Source organism: Patella vulgata, chromosome 9 (genome assembly GCF_932274485.2).
Source record: "Patella vulgata chromosome 9, xgPatVulg1.2, whole genome shotgun sequence".
NCBI classification, from domain to species: domain Eukaryota; kingdom Metazoa; phylum Mollusca; class Gastropoda; family Patellidae; genus Patella; species Patella vulgata.
In genome coordinates, this window is record NC_065887.2 from 12,519,304 (window position 1) to 12,537,923 (window position 18,620).

The 18,620-nt window shown below is 36.0% G+C and overlaps 1 protein-coding gene across 2 annotated transcripts; it reads right to left on the reverse strand.

The window, feature by feature from the left end:
• Positions 1-551: 551 nt before the first annotated feature.
• Positions 552-18,328, reverse strand: LOC126832436 (succinate-semialdehyde dehydrogenase, mitochondrial). Of its 2 annotated transcripts, none has more exons than XM_050563200.1 (12): positions 18,212-18,328; positions 14,132-14,293; positions 13,829-13,950; positions 12,007-12,090; positions 10,882-11,052; positions 10,356-10,472; positions 8,743-8,886; positions 7,463-7,606; positions 5,866-6,024; positions 4,718-4,887; positions 3,849-3,907; positions 552-3,509 (listed from the first exon to the last, which is right to left on the reverse strand). In XM_050563200.1, exons 1-12 carry the CDS (start codon positions 18,240-18,242, stop codon positions 3,211-3,213), a joined length of 1,662 nt encoding a protein of 553 aa, XP_050419157.1. In that variant the 5' UTR covers positions 18,243-18,328; the 3' UTR covers positions 552-3,210. The 2 variants fall into 2 exon arrangements, with proteins under 2 accessions (XP_050419157.1, XP_050419158.1); XM_050563201.1 differs by lacking the exon at positions 18,212-18,328 and adding an exon at positions 17,992-18,070.
• Positions 18,329-18,620: the final 292 nt, after the last annotated feature.

The window sequence follows — 18,620 nt, forward strand, 5'->3', positions numbered from 1 at the left end:
CTGTTATAGTTGTTCGAATGGGATGGAAAACTGAATTATCATGTAAAGACCCCTTGACAGTTGAAATGAAATGAAATGAAATGGGGTTTAACGTCCTACTTTTCTGCTCCTAACCTGGGCTAATGAAGACGGGCATACGCCATACAGTGTGCTATGAGGGAAATTTTGCCCGGGCAGCGGCGCTACGGCCTACTCTTATATCGAATTCCAACTGCCAAGGGATCTTTTACGTGCACGCCAATGTGTACACGGGACCTCGGTTTTTCGTCCCATCCGAACGACTAGACAGCTTTCCTTGTCAGCCCCTCCGTCCTGCCTTGACAGTTGAAATTCAATATAATAATTTAAGAGTAGGCCGTAGTGCCGCTGTACAGACAAAATGTCACTCATCATAGCACACTGCATACGTCCGTCTACATTTGCCCTGTAAGGTGTTAAACCCAATTTTATTTCATTTCACTTGATCCCATCAAGTTTTAAAACTGGACTGACTGATTAACAAATTCTTTGGCTAAATATATATATGTAGCTAAATAGTTTATTGCTAAATATGTACTTTGCTAAGAGTTACAGTTTTCTTAATTGTAGCCTACAGTTCATGCAGCCTGACTTCATATTTTTATGCTGACCCCAGATTTGATTTGAGATGCAGATGCCATTTAGATTTGAATTTTTTTTTTCTAATAGTTGTTATGAGTATAACTTAAACTTCAAGAGAGCTATGGTGGCAAAATGGGTAAGATGCTGGCTCACTATAGTCTGGAGGCCATGTGTTTGATCCCTGTATTGGCCGAGAAAGTTCATTGGGATTGTTCCTCATTGTTTCCCCTTGTCAGTGGTGCAGGACGGAGGGCCTGACAAGGACAGCTGTCTAGTCATTCGAATGGGACAAAAAAACCCAAAGAGGTCCCGTGTACACATTGGCTTGCACGTAAAAGATCCCTTGGCAGTTGGAATTCAGTATAAGAGCAGGCCATAGTGCTGCTGTCTGGGCAAAATTTCCCTCATAGCACACTGTATGGCGCATGCCCTGTCTTCATTAGCCCAGTCGGAGCAGAACAGTAGGACTGTAAACCCCATTTCACTGAATCAACCTGGGTCATATAATTAGATTACAAACGCAGATAGGTCAAGTGTTTCATAAAATATGAAAACAAACATATAAATGATGTGGTTTCAGTAAAACCCTAAGAAAAACGAACCAAGCTACCAGGCATAGATTCCAGTCAAAACTTTGACATCGCAGGTGCTTATCGACTATAAGCACATTGTGATGAAGAACTCCACACAGGAAAAATTTCAATCAAGTTAATAGTGGAATAAATATTTATATCTTTAATTACATGTACCGGTACTCATAAATAATTTAATGTTTCTAGTAACTTATATGAACCAGTCAAGTTCGAGTAAATTATATAAACCAGTCAAGTCTGAGTAAAATTACATAAACTAGTCAAGTCTGAGTAAATTATATAAACCAGTCAAGTCTGAGTAAATTACATAAACCAGTCAAGTCTGAGTAAATTATATAAACCAGTTAAGTCTGAGTAAAATTACATAAACTAGTCAAGTCTGAGTAAATTACATAGGCCAAATCAGTTAAGTCTGCATAAATTACATAAATCTAATTCTTGGTTTCTTATCATAAAAATCATTCTGAAAATGGCCATGAATAACTACATTTCTTATAAATCATCTTAAATAAAATGTTAAACCATCAATGAAAAAGCTGATCTCAATACAAAACAATACACATTTTAAATTCAAAACAATTAAATAAAATTTGATTAAAAGCTAAAATAGTTTGAGATGTCTGAAATATTTATAAAACTAACAAAGAAATTAACAATTATAAATAGTTGTAAAGGTAGGAATATTATAAAGAATTTGTCTAACACTGCCAGTCAAATTACTGGTATATTTTACTTCAGATAAAATTTACAAATATGAATAAAGAAATATACAATAATCCAAGAGCAAAAACCTAAACAATCAAGAAATGACAATGGAATTAAATAGCCATACATAATTTCATTGGGCAAATAAAACAGAGTCCGTGGACATCACATATATTTTCTAAAATATTAATTATAAAATTAATACATAACTCTCTTTAGTGTTCAGAGCTGTGGTGGATCAGTGAGTAAGATGTGGCGCGCTAACCCAGAGGTCCTGGTTTTGATGCTGGTATTGGTTTAGATTAGATTTCAGTGGCGAAGGACAGAGGTCCTGGCAAGGAACATCATTTAGTTCTAGTCATTTGAATTGGACGAAAAAGATCTTTTTAGTTGAATGACGTAAAGTATTCAAATAGTATAATCAATATGCAGTACGACCATTACAATCTATGACAGACCATTACTATCAATGACATGAATTCCAGCGTGCTACCCAGTGGCAAATAATCCCATCATTTACCCCAATAATAACAAGTAAAAAATATAATCTTTCAGTTCACATTCAGTAAAGTTTTTATCAATTCCATATCTTGTATTACTTCTTAAGCTGCATTCCAGTCGCTGTCGCCTTTACCCATGTGGTTTCCTTCCACTGCTAAAGATCCCTGTGCAAGTGAATTATTGAAATAAAATTGAACCATATGTTAGTCCCAAATGACCTAGTTTGTGTCGTGTTGACATTTAAACCTTGCCCCTCTCTCTCTCTTTACCCATGTCTAGTCATTCAGATGGGACAAAAAACTAGAGTAGATGAAAAAACTGCTGGCTCGACAATAACCACAGAAGCAAAATTACTTTATGTTAGTCTCAAAATGAACAAAGTTTTATGTCAACGAGACATTTTACCCCAGCCCCCATTCCATTCCTCTTTCACATTAAAAATTATAATACAAAATCACTTCCTTCATTAATTACAAAACGATTATCAGTTAAATCATCAAGGAACCAATAAATCATCACAATAACATTATCAATATCTTCAATCACAAATGGAACCTGGCCATTATTTATTGTCAAATCAATAGAAAACTCTGGTCCTTCCGATTAACCAGTTCAATTATCAATTATTTATCCAATGTAGGTCAATAGAAATCATCAGTATATTGATCTATCAATCAATTATCAATCAATAATTATCAATCAATAATTATCAATCAATACTTATCAATCAATAATTATCAATCAATAATTATCAATCAAGAGTTATCAATCAATAATTATCAATCAATAATTATCAATCAATAATTATCAATCAATTATCTAATGGGATATAGTTCTTCAACACATCATCATCAGGTAACACCTGGTTTATAATGGACCCAGGCTTATTAGCTCCCTCACTCTTTTTAAGTCCGCCCATACATACATATTTAACCTCTAAATATTCCTCGATTCCATATTTACTACCCTCTCTTCCCAAACCAGATTCCTTCCAACCGCCAAAACATGCCTCCACAGTGGACATTAGAGTTTCGTTTACTCCAACTATGCCATATTCTAATTGTTCAGCCATTCGCCAGACTTGACTTATATTTTCTGAGTAAAAATATCCTGAAATTAAAATGTTATGGTAAAATTTAGACCTTCAACACAATAGACATTTAATGAATATTTGTGATTCGTGATAGCAAAATAATAATAATAAAAACTTTTTTAATGAGGCAACTTATTTAGTTTGCAAAAAAGACCCAAATCTTCCATAAGTCCCTCCTAAGCTACAAAGACATATATACATGTAATATCAGGATAAATTCAAAATCATTTGAAATGCAATAGCATTTTAAAGTGAGAAGTTTGGGTTAGTAAGTCACTCGTAAACTACAAAACATATACCAGTAAAATATAGGAAGAACATTATAATTACACACAAAATAAGATAGAATATAGTACCTGCTAAACCTGAGGTAGTGGTATTTGCTATAGCTATTGCTTCTTCTTCAGTTTCAAATCTTAAAAATATAACAAAAAAATATATAAAATATCTAGATATTATCTGAATTTGTTTGTTTTATAGCCTTCTTTGTCTAGTCAAGGAAGGTTAGCGTAAAAAAAGGCATGGAGAGTGAGCGTATAATATTTAATAATATTTTAATGAAATTGGGTTTAAAGTCCTACTTTTCTGCATAAAAAAGTTAAGAAAAGTGGGCATGTAAGGTTGGTGTTTAATAATATAGTTAATGAGGGTGGCCGTATATATAATTAAGGCAGGTGGGGTCACAGGCACTTGAAGGGATTAAAATAAAACTTCTTACTACTCTTTGACTATATATTACAGTAATAAGAAGGTGTATCAGCTGACATTTTGTTTTGACTTGTTGACGACATTTCGTCTGCTATCATCTCACAATACTCACTAGTTCTAACACTTCCCGTCGTTTTTATTGCCAACGAAACTTTATTTGATCATTATATATCATTATATATGTAATTAAATTGGTCATTTTACAGCGTTATTAATTACAAATCAAACTTGAAGCGTGATCACTTGGCTATTCGTTGGCAATAAAAACGATGGGAAGTGTTAGAACTAGTGAGTATTTTGAGATGATAGCAGACGAAATGTCGTCAACAAGTCAAAGAGTAGTAAGAAGTTTTATTTTAATCCCCTCAAGGGCCTGTGGGTGGGGTGGGCGTATAAAAAGTCCAGGAGTGTGGTTGACTGGGTGCATAAAATGTGAAGAAGGAAATCGGACGTGTAGAAAGTCCAGGAAGGTGTGGGAAATACATTGACACCATTATAAAATATTTATTGAACTTACTTCATTATAGGCGCTACTGGTCCAAATATTTCTTCTTGAACACATCTCATGTCATTAGTAACATCTGATATTACTGTAGCTTGATAAAAATGGCTACCTTGATCAGACGGCTCTCCTCCCGTTGTTATTGTGGCGCCTTTACTTTTAGCATCCTCTACTAATGACTTCACCTTTTAACAACAAACAAATTTCATAAACAAGACAACATCTTTATTTTATTTCCTATACCTCAAGATAAATCTAATAAAGCCTAATCGAAAACGTTACTTATTAAAAAGTAATTATATTCCATAGAATTATGATCTGTGTATATCTAGTTTAATTACTAAATGCCAATGCATAGTGATGCCAGAATTGTTAAAAACCTGTGTTGTTGGTGTTACAATATCACACATACATAGGGGGCTTTCATGTGGGAGGAAACTACAGTAAACCCACATGGTTCAGAAGGCACCCCATCTCCAAGCCATTCACTCCAGGTGATCGAAACCACGACCGCAAGTCAGAAGTGACCGGAGAGCTAGAGCTCGAAGCGTGACACGCTAGACCACTAGGCCATCCCAACCTCTTGTTGCGATATCACCATCGGTGAAAGTGGACGTTACAGTAGCTAAGTCTCTAACTCAATATCATCTAAAATCTTCGACATTGAAAACACGATTTATTTGTCGGTTTAAATCAACATTGATGTTGTGATCTTACCGAGAAAAGATGGCACTCTGATATCCAATATTTACGACAAAATAAACATTTTACAATTGATACACGAATCGTGTACCATAATGCGTTTCAGCGCTATTTGTAATAAGGGACTCGAAAAACGAGGCTAGGCATATTCCACAAGTCATGTCAAACGGTGACGCTATATTCTTATCTTGAGAGCTTATCTGGAGAGCATGCCCAATAAATACTATCGGCGTAGACTGGAATAACCAGAAGCTAGAGATTAAAATTCGATTGAGAATACTGGCGTATGTCGCCGAACCTAACTGATTAGAAATTACTGTAAAAACAGAAACGATTGAATGTAAATCAATTTATACATTCACATTACATTATTATGTGCGTTGCGACCCATTTGTGTCAATTTCTAGGTCCCAAATATTAGTGACTTAGCTCCTTTAAACATTAACAGAAGAAGAAGTTACCTTAGCAACAGCTCTTGTGTTTATTAATGGACCTAGTGTTGTTTCCTCATCTAGACCATCACCAACAACCATTTCTTCTTTAACCTTTTCTGTTAATTTTTCAACATATTCATCATATACACCAGATTGTACCAATACACGATTAGGACAAACACATGTCTGAAACATAATAAAAGTAAATAGTAAGTACAGGATGACCACACCACACATAAAACAATTACACAAGACAAACCTATGGACAGGACACAATATACACAGACACATCAAAACCACAAAACAAAGATCAAGTGAATGGAATTGGCTATCGGCAGCTAGCCGTAAGCATCCATAGTGCTTCAAACAGACATGTTTTTTTTCTATTCAACTGGATTCAGGTCTTCTTATCACCAGAGCTCCAACTTATTATGTTTTCCGGCGTGGTTCCCCCTTGTCAGTGATGCAGGACGGAGGGCCTGACAAGGACGGCTGTCTAGTCATTCGGATGAGACGAAAAACCGAGGTCCCGTGTACACATTGGCGTGCACGTAAAAGATCCCTTGACAGTTGGAATTCGATATAAGAGTAGGCCGTAGTGCCGCTGTCCGGGCAAAATTACCCTCATAGCACACTGTATGGCGTATGCCCGTCTTCATTAGCCCAGTTCGGAGCAAAACAGTAGGACGTTAAACCCTATTTCATTCATTCATTCATTCCAACTTATTATGGCAGAATGAAACAGAAATATCCAGGATTGTGCTGCTAGTTTACTCTGATGACAATTGTACCAAGTGGCTCAGCTAGAGTTTGCATCCCCTGTGGTCGATCCTTATGTTTGTGTTTGCCCCCCCCCCCCACGCCGGTTTGCTACTGCTTGTATTGCTCATTTTAGTTTTATCATACTATTGACTATGAGATAGGGTGTGTTTTTACAAATATGTTTAATTTTTAGTTTTACAATAGTGTACCTTGATATATTTTGTCATGGCGAGATACAGACCTCATACAGTACAATTAATCACGACGCGATACAGACCTGATATAATACGATTTATCATGGCAAGATACAGACCTGGTATGGTACAATATATCACGATGAGATACAGGCCTGGTATGGTACAATTAATCACAATGAGATACAGGCCTGGTATGGTACAATTAATCATGATGAGATACAGGCCTGGTATGGTACAATTTATCATGACGTGATACAGGCCTGGTATGGTACAATTAATCATGGTAAGATACAGACCTGGTAAAGAACTCTTTATCAAAGAAAAGTGTAAACAGGCCTTACATGAAAAGGTACAACAAACGTTTGCTAGCTGCGTAAGATCGGGGGTGGGGGGATTGGTTAGCATGTGCGCGCTGTATCGTAAGGTCTGTCATCGAGTCAACTGGCATGGTTTCGATTCCCCAGTTATACGTGACAAGGAGTAGGGTCGTCTGTCCAACCTCGTGAGTTTTCTCCGGGTCCTCTGGTTTCCTCCCACTGCTAAAGTGTATACATATTGTTGCAATAAAATTGAACCATGTGTTAGTCATGAAATGACCTAGTATTTTGTCGAGTGGACGTTAAACCCCATTTCTCTCTAGATCTTCATGCATACAATGTACTAACCTGGCCACCACATCTAAATTTGGCTCCCATTGTACCTTTAATAGCTAAATCAACATTAGCACTGTCAAAAATAATTAATGGTGCATTTCCTCCTAATTCCATTGATGTTTTCTTCATCGATGAAGCACATTGTTTTTGAAGAATCTATATCAATAATAAAATATCATTTATAATGCGCTAAAATTAAAATTTGGAACTAAAAACTTTTGAACAATACAACCAAGTACTTTTAGATTTTAAATAAGTTTTTTTCCCAAAGAAATATGAAGGACAATTTTTCCAAGTCTTCCTGAAGAACAGAATATCAAATTGGTATGGCCTAATTATACTAAAATGTATATCTCATTATACTATATCTCATTATACTATATCTAATTATACTATATCTCATTATACTATATCTCATTATACTATATCTAATCATACTATATCTCATTATACTATATCTCATTATACTATATCTCATTACTCATTATACTATATTCCAACCTCGTGGGTTTTCTCCGGGTCCTCCGGTTTCCTCCCACTGCTAAAGACCCCTATGCGCAAGCGAATTATTGAAATAAAATTATATCATATGTTAGTCCCAAAATGACCTAGTTTGTGTCGAGTGGACGTTAAACCCCATTTCTCTCTCTCTCTCTATTATACTATATCTCATTATACTATATCTCATTATACTACATCTCATTATACTATGTCTCATTATACTATATCTAATTATACTATATCTAATCATTCGATATCTCATTATACTATATCTCATTATCATTATACTATATCTCATTATACTATATCTCATTATACTATATATAATTATACTATATCTCATTATACTACATCTCATTATACTATATCTAATTATACTATATATCATTATACTACATCTCATTATACTATATCTCATTATACCATATCTTATTATACTATATCTCATTATACTATATCTCATTATACTATATCTCATTATACTATATATAATTATACTATATCTCATTATACTACATCTCATTATACTATATCTAATTATACTATATATCATTATACTATATCTCATTATACTATATCTCATTATACCATATCTTATTATACTATATCTCATTATGTATATATTATCCTGGCCTGCACCAGGCCTGTCAATCAGCAAGTTAATATACATATATATATCTGGTATAATTATCAATATATCTGGAGATATTTTGTTATGGTGAGGCTACATCATCATCACAATTCCATTATGTCTGTACTATTATTAAGCTTCTGTGGCTGTTCATACTTACTTTTCCTACTGCTGTGGATCCTGTGAAAGATATAATTGACACCAATGGACTTTCACACAAGATCTTTCCTATTGGTCCAGCATGGTCTCTTGATGATGTCACAACATTCAAGACTCCTGGAGGTATACCAGCTTCTTCTGCCAGCTGTCATAATAACAAAAATACATCCATTAAGTATTATACAAATGAAATTAAATGGGGATTAACTTTTCGGCATCAAGTCCACAGTGTTATTTCTATTACAGTTTGTAATAATATTTAAACAAGTGTGTTTTTTAACTCCGATTTAAATTTAACAATATTTAACTTTCTCTAATTGTTCTTGGTAGCTTATTCCACAGACATTATGCCAGAGCTAAATCTGCCTATTGCAGGTAATTCTTTAGGCCTGAAAAATTATCTAAATTAATACAGTAGTTAAATATTAATTAACTTATCCAGACCAAAATAAATAAAATTCAATCCCTAATATCTCAGATCAGAGTAGAGCAATTTGACTGAAATTTTCAGCATATTCTCTTTAGGTTATCTATTTGTTAACTATTATAGCCATAACTGCTCATAATGCCTCTTTAAGAATAGTGTTTTATTTACATGATGGTGAGGAAGGCCTAGATCTGGGTCTGAGAATAGAGAGAGAGAGAGCGAAATGGGGTTTAACGTCCACTCGACACAACTAGGTCATTTTGGGACTAACATATGGTTTAATTTTATTTCAATAATTCGCTTGCCCGCTTGCGCATAGGGGTCTTTAGCAGTGGGAGGAAACCGGAGGACCCGGAGAAAACCCACGAGGTTGGACAGGTGACCCTACGCCTTGTCACGTACAACCGTGGATTGGAAACCACGCCAGTTGACTCAATGACAGACCGTATGATATAGAACGCACGTGCTAATATTATCTAAGATTAAATTAGAATTGTCACCATATTAAAATTCCCATACAATAAATAAAATCGCTCTACTCTCTACTACAATACAGTGCACACGTGCTAACCATTCGGCCATCTAATCCCCCACTCGCAATTGGTAGAACAGTCTGATTCTTCCCATTATATCCGAATCACGCAACGGGGATGAACTTTGTCTTGACAGTTATTTGGTAACTCATACAAGCCGGTAAGGCTGGGGTTTTGTATCACGCTGAAAAACATTTTCTATCCCTTATTCCCCTCTGTTTTTTATTAGAGAAAGTCACAAGTACGGGTGTCATAGAGGATCATAATGTATGCTTGACAATTCGCTCTCCGTAGGTTCTATTTTCTTCCATGGTCTACTAAACTTAGTTATTTTGTTGAATTTGGGAAACATATTGGCGTTTCGTTCGGTCATGGCACATTTTGTCATTCATATATGAATTCGGCGAACCCAAAAACCTATGCATGTAGTTTAATACATTACTAACAACAATATGGCCACCATTTTGAATATGAGCTCAACCTGGAATACTTTTTGGTCGGAACATACAACCGGGGATTCGAAACCACGCCAGTCGACTCAATGACAGACTTTATGATACAGCGCGCGCACGCGGCGCACGCTAACCATTCAGGCATCCAACCCCCCCCCATCTGATGAAAGACCTTGGTCTGAGAACAGAGAGTTCTATTTACCTGACAGAGTGCTAGAGCTGAGAACGGAGTATCTTCTGATGGCCTCAATACAACAGTACAACCAGCTGCTATTGCTGCTGCAGCTTTACGAGTTATCATAGCATTAGGAAAATTCCACTGAAAGAAATAAGAGTGTTGCACAGCATCTAAAATCTTAAAACAGAAGAAGTCTGACCTTGTTTTCATTTTTCAGTTTCAATGAAGATCAAATTAAGTTACCATATTTTCATGCACTGGGATGAGGGTGGTATTGCATCCAGTGACTCTAAAGACCTAGTTAAAGATGCAATCCACCAGAAGTACAATCATTATTTCTGTATTTAAATTAACCAAAAATGTGTCCAGTGAGAAGAAACTGGAGAAACCGGAGAAACCTCACAAGGTTGGACAGACAACCCTACTCCATGTCATGTACAAGCTGGGAATCTCAACCTTGCCCCTTGACTCAATGCCAGACCTTATGATTTAAAGCAAGGAATAAAACCAATCCGTCAAAAAATCCCCACAAAATAAAATCTGGACTTACTGGTGTAATCATTCCAGCTACACCTATTGGTTGTTTCATCAACAATATACGTTTAGAAGGATCGGGAGACGATACAATATCACCATATATTCTCCTCGCTTCCTCTGAATACCAAGCAATAAAATCATTCCCATAATTCACTTCATTTCTAGCGTCAGATAAAGGTTTGCCCTTGAAAATACAAGATTAAGTGTACTTATAAAAGATACTCAAACAGGTTTTTTTTTATTTACCATAGGTGATTTTAAAACTATATGACTTTTTAATTTCATTTATATGTTTAGATATGGTTTCTGCTTTTAGACAGAGGTATCGTCAACCTAATACTAATAGATATTAGACATGTTCCTTCAAGCATAAATTAAATCCAGATATTCCACTTATAAGATAAAATAGATTCGAAAGTCACAATAAATATATAATTCATCTATTTTTAATAAAATACAATAAATCGGAATGAAATGTACTTAAAAGATGAATTATGCAAGAGTTAAACATACATTATGCAAGAGCAAAATCTGATTATTGCAAGTCTTAATTTAGGCTTCAGATGTTATAGAAATTATAAATTAGATCTTTATTTAAACAACAAGCCCAAAATCAACTCTGTAGACCCACAGATGGCTCGGCTACAGCTCGGATTTAAATAGGATTTCACTTATTGATAAATTCAAATATGGCGCACCCTAGTGAGAATACGTCAGTTAGATCGAGGCTAAATTATAGGGTGTACTTAGCGAGGCCGCTGTAGAGCGTTTCCGCATGCCATTGAAAACTTTACTTGATAATCGAGATATGTAGGTGGAGTTAACGCCTGTCAATCAAACATTCGGCCAAGGTGAAGGCACATTTCGCTACCATTTCTAGTCAAATATTACAACGATGATAACTATGTTCAGAATAAAGTAATTTGACTGAAATTTTCAATATATTCTTCTTTCATCATCTACTTTTGAACTGTTATAGCAAGAATGGCCAACTCTCTATAAAAATCTCCCATAATGTATCTTTAAATTTGCCTATATTGTTATCTAAATTATTAATTAGACATTTATTCACGAGAGAAGCTCGAGTGTAAACAATACATTTGCAGCAAAGGGAAATAGGCCTTAAGATATATCTTACATTTTCAATGGTAATTATTTTAGCCAGGTCGTCCTTATGCTTGACACATAAATTATACCAGTTTCTTAAAATTCGACTTCGTTCCTGAAACAATACAATTAATATATTATATTCCAGTTTCTTACAATACAACTTTGTTTCCAAAACACAAACAATATATTAAATGATAGCAATCTGAAATTCTCCAATCATTTATAGTCAATATGGGAGCCACGATGGCTAAGTGGGTTAGACGCTGGCTTGCTAGCCTGGAGGTCGAGTGTTCGATCAATGCATTGGTCGAGAAAGTTCATCTAGATTTTCCAGCGTGGGTCCCCCTTGTCAGTGATGCAGGACGGATGGCCTGACAAGGACAGCTGTCTAGTTGTTCGAATGGTACGAAAAACCGAGGTCCTGTGTACACATAGGCGTGCACGTAAAAGATCCCTTGACAGTTCGGGCAAAAATTACCTCATAGCACACTGTATGGAGTATGTCCGTCTTCATTAGCCCTGTTCGGAGCAGAACAGTAGGACGTTAAACCCCATTTCATTTCGTTTCTATAGTCAATAAAATATCTCTTACCAAAAAAAAACCCCAAAAACATTAGGCTATATAGTCAGTCTTCTTATTCAAATTTAACCAAAAATGAGGACTGCAAATAATTTTTTTAGAAAGCAGCCAAGAAGATGAATTAAACATACATTATGCAAGAGCTAAATCTGCCTATTGAAGGTATTTTTTTAGGCCTAAAATGTTATATAAACTGTTCATTAGACATTTATTAACATGACAAGACCATAATCAACTCTTAATGCCATCAGATACCTGTGAATTGTGAAATGAGGCTAAGCTTCGAACCAGTATGGTGGTTGAAATTACGGTAATGGAGCAATTTGAATGAAATTTTCAATACATTCATTTTTTATTACCTATTTTCGAACTATTATAGTAAGAATGGCCAGCTCTTTATTGAAATCTTACATAATGTAGCTTTAATAAAGAGAGAGAAAGAGAGATGGGGTTTAACGTCCACTCGACACAAACTAGGCCATTTCGGGACTAACATATGGTTTAAATTTTATTTCAATAATTTGCTTGCGCGTAGGGGTCTTTAGCAGTGGGAGGAAACCAGAGAACCCGGAGCAAACCCACGAGGTTGGACAGGCGACCCTACTCCTTCTCACGTACAACCAGGGATTCAAGTATCTTTAATAAAGAGACCTAGGATGGGTAAATGAGTTAGACACTGACTAGTTCTTTTAGGAATGGTCTTTGATAAGAGTCCTTCTTCTGACTGTTCCTGGGGGCTTGGGTGGCCGAATGGTTAACATGTGCGCACTGTATCATTAAGGTCTGTCCTTGAGTCATGTGGTATGGTTTTGATTCCCTGGTTGTACGTGACAAGGAGTAGGGTCGCCTGTCCAACCTCATGGATTTGCTCCGGGTCCTCTGGTTTCCTTCCACTGCTAAAGACCCCTACGCGCAAACAAATTATTGAAATAAAATTTAACCATGTGTTAGTCCCGAAATGACATAGTTTGTGTCGAGTGGACGTCAAACCCCACATCTCTTTCTCTCTCTCGGTTCATCAATATTGAAATGAAATATGAAAATACTGCTCTACCCCCACCTCTTTTTTTTTCGCCAAAACGCAATGGGGAGTGTCATAATATCAATTAAATTAAAACGTACATTGTTTATGTTTTGAATCGCAGCGGACATCAAACCACATTTCTCTCTCTCACAGACACAGTTCAAAGTATTGAATACTAGTTCGATCTTTAGGATGGACTGCAAAGTGAACTTTTTTCGTATCATAATAGTCATCATAATAGTTTACCTTAGCAGTGACATCTCTCCACGTATAGAATGTTTTATAAGCTGTCTCTATGGCCGACTGAACATCTGTTTCTCTCATATCAGGAACCTCTCCAATTAATTTCTGAGTTGACGGATTGTACACTGTTAAATAATAATGAATATGGAATCATTTTGCGTCGAGATCGCATCCACAATTCTGGTGCTTGAAAACATATTCAAATATTTGCATTTAAATGGATTTTCAAAGCTGTTTGAACAGATATATTTGTATTTGTTGTTCGATTTTAAAACAATGACACCATACAGTGATAATTATACAGACCTTCAAATGTGTTTCCTGACTCGGAATCCACCCACTCGCCATTAATATAGGCATTATTTCTTATAAGAGAGCTAGAAAACCGAACATTGCTTGCTGCCATCTTTTCGGACATGAAACCAATTTTCAACACATCTCGTTTTCTATAAACACTTCTACAGAAACCTGAAAAGAGAGAAAGAGAGAGAAAATGGGGTTCAACGTCCACTCGACACAAACTAGGTCATTTCAGGAATAACATATATTTCAATTTTATTTCAATCAATTGCTTGCGCATTAGGGGTCTTTAGCAGTGGGAGGAAACTGGAGAACCTGGAGAAAACTCACGATGTTGGACAGACGACCCTATTACTTGTCATGTACAAGCAAGGAATCGAAACCACTCCAGTTGACTCAATGACAGACCTTATGATGCAACACACACGTTAACCATTTGGCCAGCCAACCCCCCAAATCTGAAATAAAACCCATCCACATCCTCAGTAGATTAAATTACAGTAGCTAAGGCCACACGAATTAGATTTTCTGTTCTTCTGGAGCACCTGTAAAATTTTTTCCTTCGTATTAATATGGGAAAAAATTTTTTTTTTTTCAAAATCCAAAAGCTGTTGGTTGTGCTGTTCAAAAGCATATAGTTCCAAATTTGTAAGTTTTGAAATTTTAAACAAAACATGTCAATCTGTTTCACAGATGATTACGAAAGTCTTCTATGTCTCATCACGCGGCGTCAATCATTGGCTCAATGGCACGTGCATTGTTTACATAAGACGCTACTGTTTCGGGCAGAATGGAGTTTTTTACTCATTTTAATATATATTTACACTAAAATAATAGAAAATAATTTTTACCTACAAATATGTCAAATGTCTTTAGTTATTTTTCTAATACATAAAAAAAACGTTTTAGAATTTAATTTGTCCGAGGAAAAAAATTAATATTTGTGGCTCATTGAGTTGCATCGATGTCATCCTTATCAGTGATTGTAGCGGCCTAGCGAATATTCACTGCTGATCAGTGAAAATATGTTTCTCATGATTCTTGTGGAAATATATTGATCAAGACCCCTCCAAAACAGAAAATCAAATTGGTGTGACCAAAGTCTATAACTCAGTGTTATCCATGATTTTCGACATTTAAATATGGGCTCTTGAAATCCAATATTTAGGAGACAATCAAATGGACATTCTAAAATCAGTGTATTACATCGTTTTCTCTATGGTCTTGATAAATGAAATTAGAAACCTATGAGTGGCGAGATTTCTAATTTTATTATACTTACTGCGGAGTAACCTTACCAGCTAAGAATTTCATAACTCAGGTCACCTCAAACCGAACCCAGAGTCAAACATTACCTAGGGAGAAGTTGACCCTTTACCGAAACGATAGATTTTACGTTCGGAACATTACCGGAGCATATCTGCCGATCAGAAAGCAAGCGTTTGTTCTGCCTTCAGCCATTACACCGGAGTATAAACTACATGTACTCCATAAATTGAACAACAAATTTATACCATTATACCGGAGTCAAAATTCTCCGGAAATTGAACAGAAAATTTAAGACGATTTTGATTCCATGTAGATCACCATAATCGTATAGACCGAAAAGTTATTATGGCCCTTTTACGCCTTATAAAAATATGAGCACTCAAAGCCAAGTGAAAATTATTTTTACCTCACCAAAATGAAATTTAATCATTTATATAACGGTTTATGACCCAACCATTGTTCCATTTAGCAAGCCCTCCCAAGAGAAATGGCATCTATTATCCTACTCGGAAATAGCCCATGCCGTAGCCTACATCCTCCAAAAAAGCCAATCAAATCATTCAGAAGGCTGATATGTAGGTAGAAATGTTACGATACAAATAACTGGGCTTTCAATAACTGATCCCTGAGACATAAATGATATGTCATGTTGCAGGATATTCTTTGAACCATTTTTAATCGAAATGGATTCACATTTAAGAACTTTTGCATCGGACGGCTATACAATTTTATAAGATTTAGTCCCGACGGGTCCCCATATTCTTTATATTTATATCTTGATAAATGAAGCAAATCAATAATAGGCCTGGTGTAGACTTGATCAAACAGGTACAAATGACTGCCATTCAATTTGAACTTCAATGAAGTTTTTTTAAAAATAGCTCCGCCATGTTTGTCTTTGTTCATTACAAATGGCACCCGAGACCACAGAGTACGCAATTCGTGTACTGATTTTAAATGTTTATTGTGTCTTAAATATTGGATATTAGGATCCCATATTTTCATGGCAAGATCACAGCATCAATATTGATTGAAATGGACCAATATTGAATTCCAATTCGTGTTTTTAATTTCAAATATTATGAACAATATAAAGTTAGAGATTTATCTCCTTTAATTAAAATTATAATATAGAATTGAGATGTGTTATTGGCATTAGTGATGGGGGCAAGTGCTATTCAGCTGGAGGTTGGATTGTAATGTTAGTGGATCTGATTCTGATATCTAGCAGATAAATCAATGATGAAACTTCATCTAAGTTAAGGATATTGGCTATGCAGCTTGATAGCAGTTCCTGATATTAGTGGCCTACACTTGGAACTGTCAATTGATATTTTGTCTCTTCTACAATGTTTATTACACCCAAGGGAATACCAGTTTGAATAGTCAGGGATTTAGTTCGCCTACTTGTATCTGGTATAAGATAATAATATACAATACTGTCAGTGCTGAAGCCTATAGGAGAGAGAGAGAGAGAGAGAAAAGTGAGGTTTAACGTCCACTTGACACAAACTAGGTCATTTCTGGACTACCATATGGTTTAATTTTATTTCAATAATTTGCCTGCGCGTAGGAGTCTTAAGCAGTGGTAGGAAACCAGAGGGCCCGGAGAAAACCCACGAGGTTGGACAGGCGACCCTACTCCTTGTCACATACAACCTGGGAATCGAAACCACGCCAGTTGACTCAATGACGGGTCTTATGATACAGCACGCACGTGCTAACGATTCAGCCATCCAACTCCCCGAAGCCTATACGTTGGGGACCTGAAGCAAAGGTATTAATACACACTTTAATCATTGTCATATCATCCTTAATTGGCTTTGCTCAATTGTGTTTAAAACACACTTTATATATCTGCTTGTCGTGAGGATGGGGGAGCAGCCTCATAAGTGGAATAGCAACGGTGGTTAAGTGGGTATGACACTCTGGCTCGCTAGCCTGGAGGTCACATGTTCGATCCCTGCATTGGCCAATTAAAAAAGCTCATCAGGATTTTCTGACGTGGTTTCTCCTTGTCAGTTGTGCAGGAAGGAGGGCCTGACAAGGACAGCTGTATAGTCATTCGGAAGGGACAAAAATAAAAATGAGGTCTCGTGTATACATTGGCTTGCACGTAAAAGATGCCTTGGCAGTTGGAATTAAGAGTAGGCCATAGTGTCACTGCCTGGGCAAAATTTCCCTCATAACACACTGTATGTGATATGCCCGTCTTCATTAGTCCAGTCGGAGCAGAACAGTAGGACGTTAAAGTCTATTTCATTTCCATTTCATTTATCTTTGTCTAATCTGGCCCTGATAACTACTGGTAAATAAATTAAAAAATTTGTTGTTAATAAATCAAATTAGAATGAAAATGGAATTAATTTCCTCTCACACAGCACTGTATTAGAGCACTTTGATTTTGAGTGAAGTTTGTATTACTAGCCTACAGGCCCCGTACTATATTATATTGTGCAGTGGACGATTCCTTACGACTAGCCCCTGGATCCATTTACTTTAACTCATATGTGGGTTTGTTGTTTGTGATATTGTGTCTTGTCCATATATTTGTCTTGTGTAATTGTTTGTGTGTGGTGCAGTCCCCCTGTACTTACTAATATGGTTCACAATTGATACATAAGCAAGCTATCCAGTATAGATATCATCAGGTGTTACAAATTTGAAATATCATAATATGCAGTCGCCAATATGATATCTCAGTATCACGTCATACGCCTATACCTATAGATCAAAAAAAGAAAGAAAAAGAGTACGGCTATATATTGCCTGAAATCTGCCTGCTATCAGAATCATATCAACAATGGTTATACTTACATGACAGCTGACTAATTCTGTGTAAACCCATATCAAAATAGGCAACAACCTCTTCTACAAGACAGATCTATCCATTCTCTTCTCGATTCAGCTGAGTTTAGTAGGTCAAGTCAAGGGATAAGTTTATAAATTGGAGTTGTCTCCCTTGCCATGTTCATGACCTGCCATACATCACATAATTACCTTACTGTATTAAAAAAAAAAACCTACACTGACCAGCACCGAATTTCAAACGTTAAGCCAACCTGAAGACTTACCCCAGATCACTGGATGTTTGAGAAAGTGCTCAGGGCGTTAGGATTTTTTTTAAGCAGTTTGGGGATGAGAGCCGACGGGGTTGTTCCAGAATTTGAAATACCGAATTTCCTGGACAAGGGAGAGAGAGAAAATAAAATAAAATGAAATGGTG

What these genes read in the sequence shown, in the direction of transcription:
- LOC126832436 (XM_050563200.1), bottom strand. Translation starts at nt 18,242, where the DNA reads ATGGGTTTACACAGAATTAGTCAGCTGTCAT. An exon ending in GGAGAGATGTCACTGCTAAG is followed by an intron (nt 12,091 to 13,828) that starts GTAAACTATTAT and finishes GTATTGTTTCAG; the next exon opens with GAACGAAGTCGAATTTTAAG. An exon ending in TAGCTGGAATGATTACACCA is followed by an intron (nt 10,473 to 10,881) that starts GTAAGTCCAGAT and finishes TATTTCTTTCAG; the next exon opens with TGGAATTTTCCTAATGCTAT.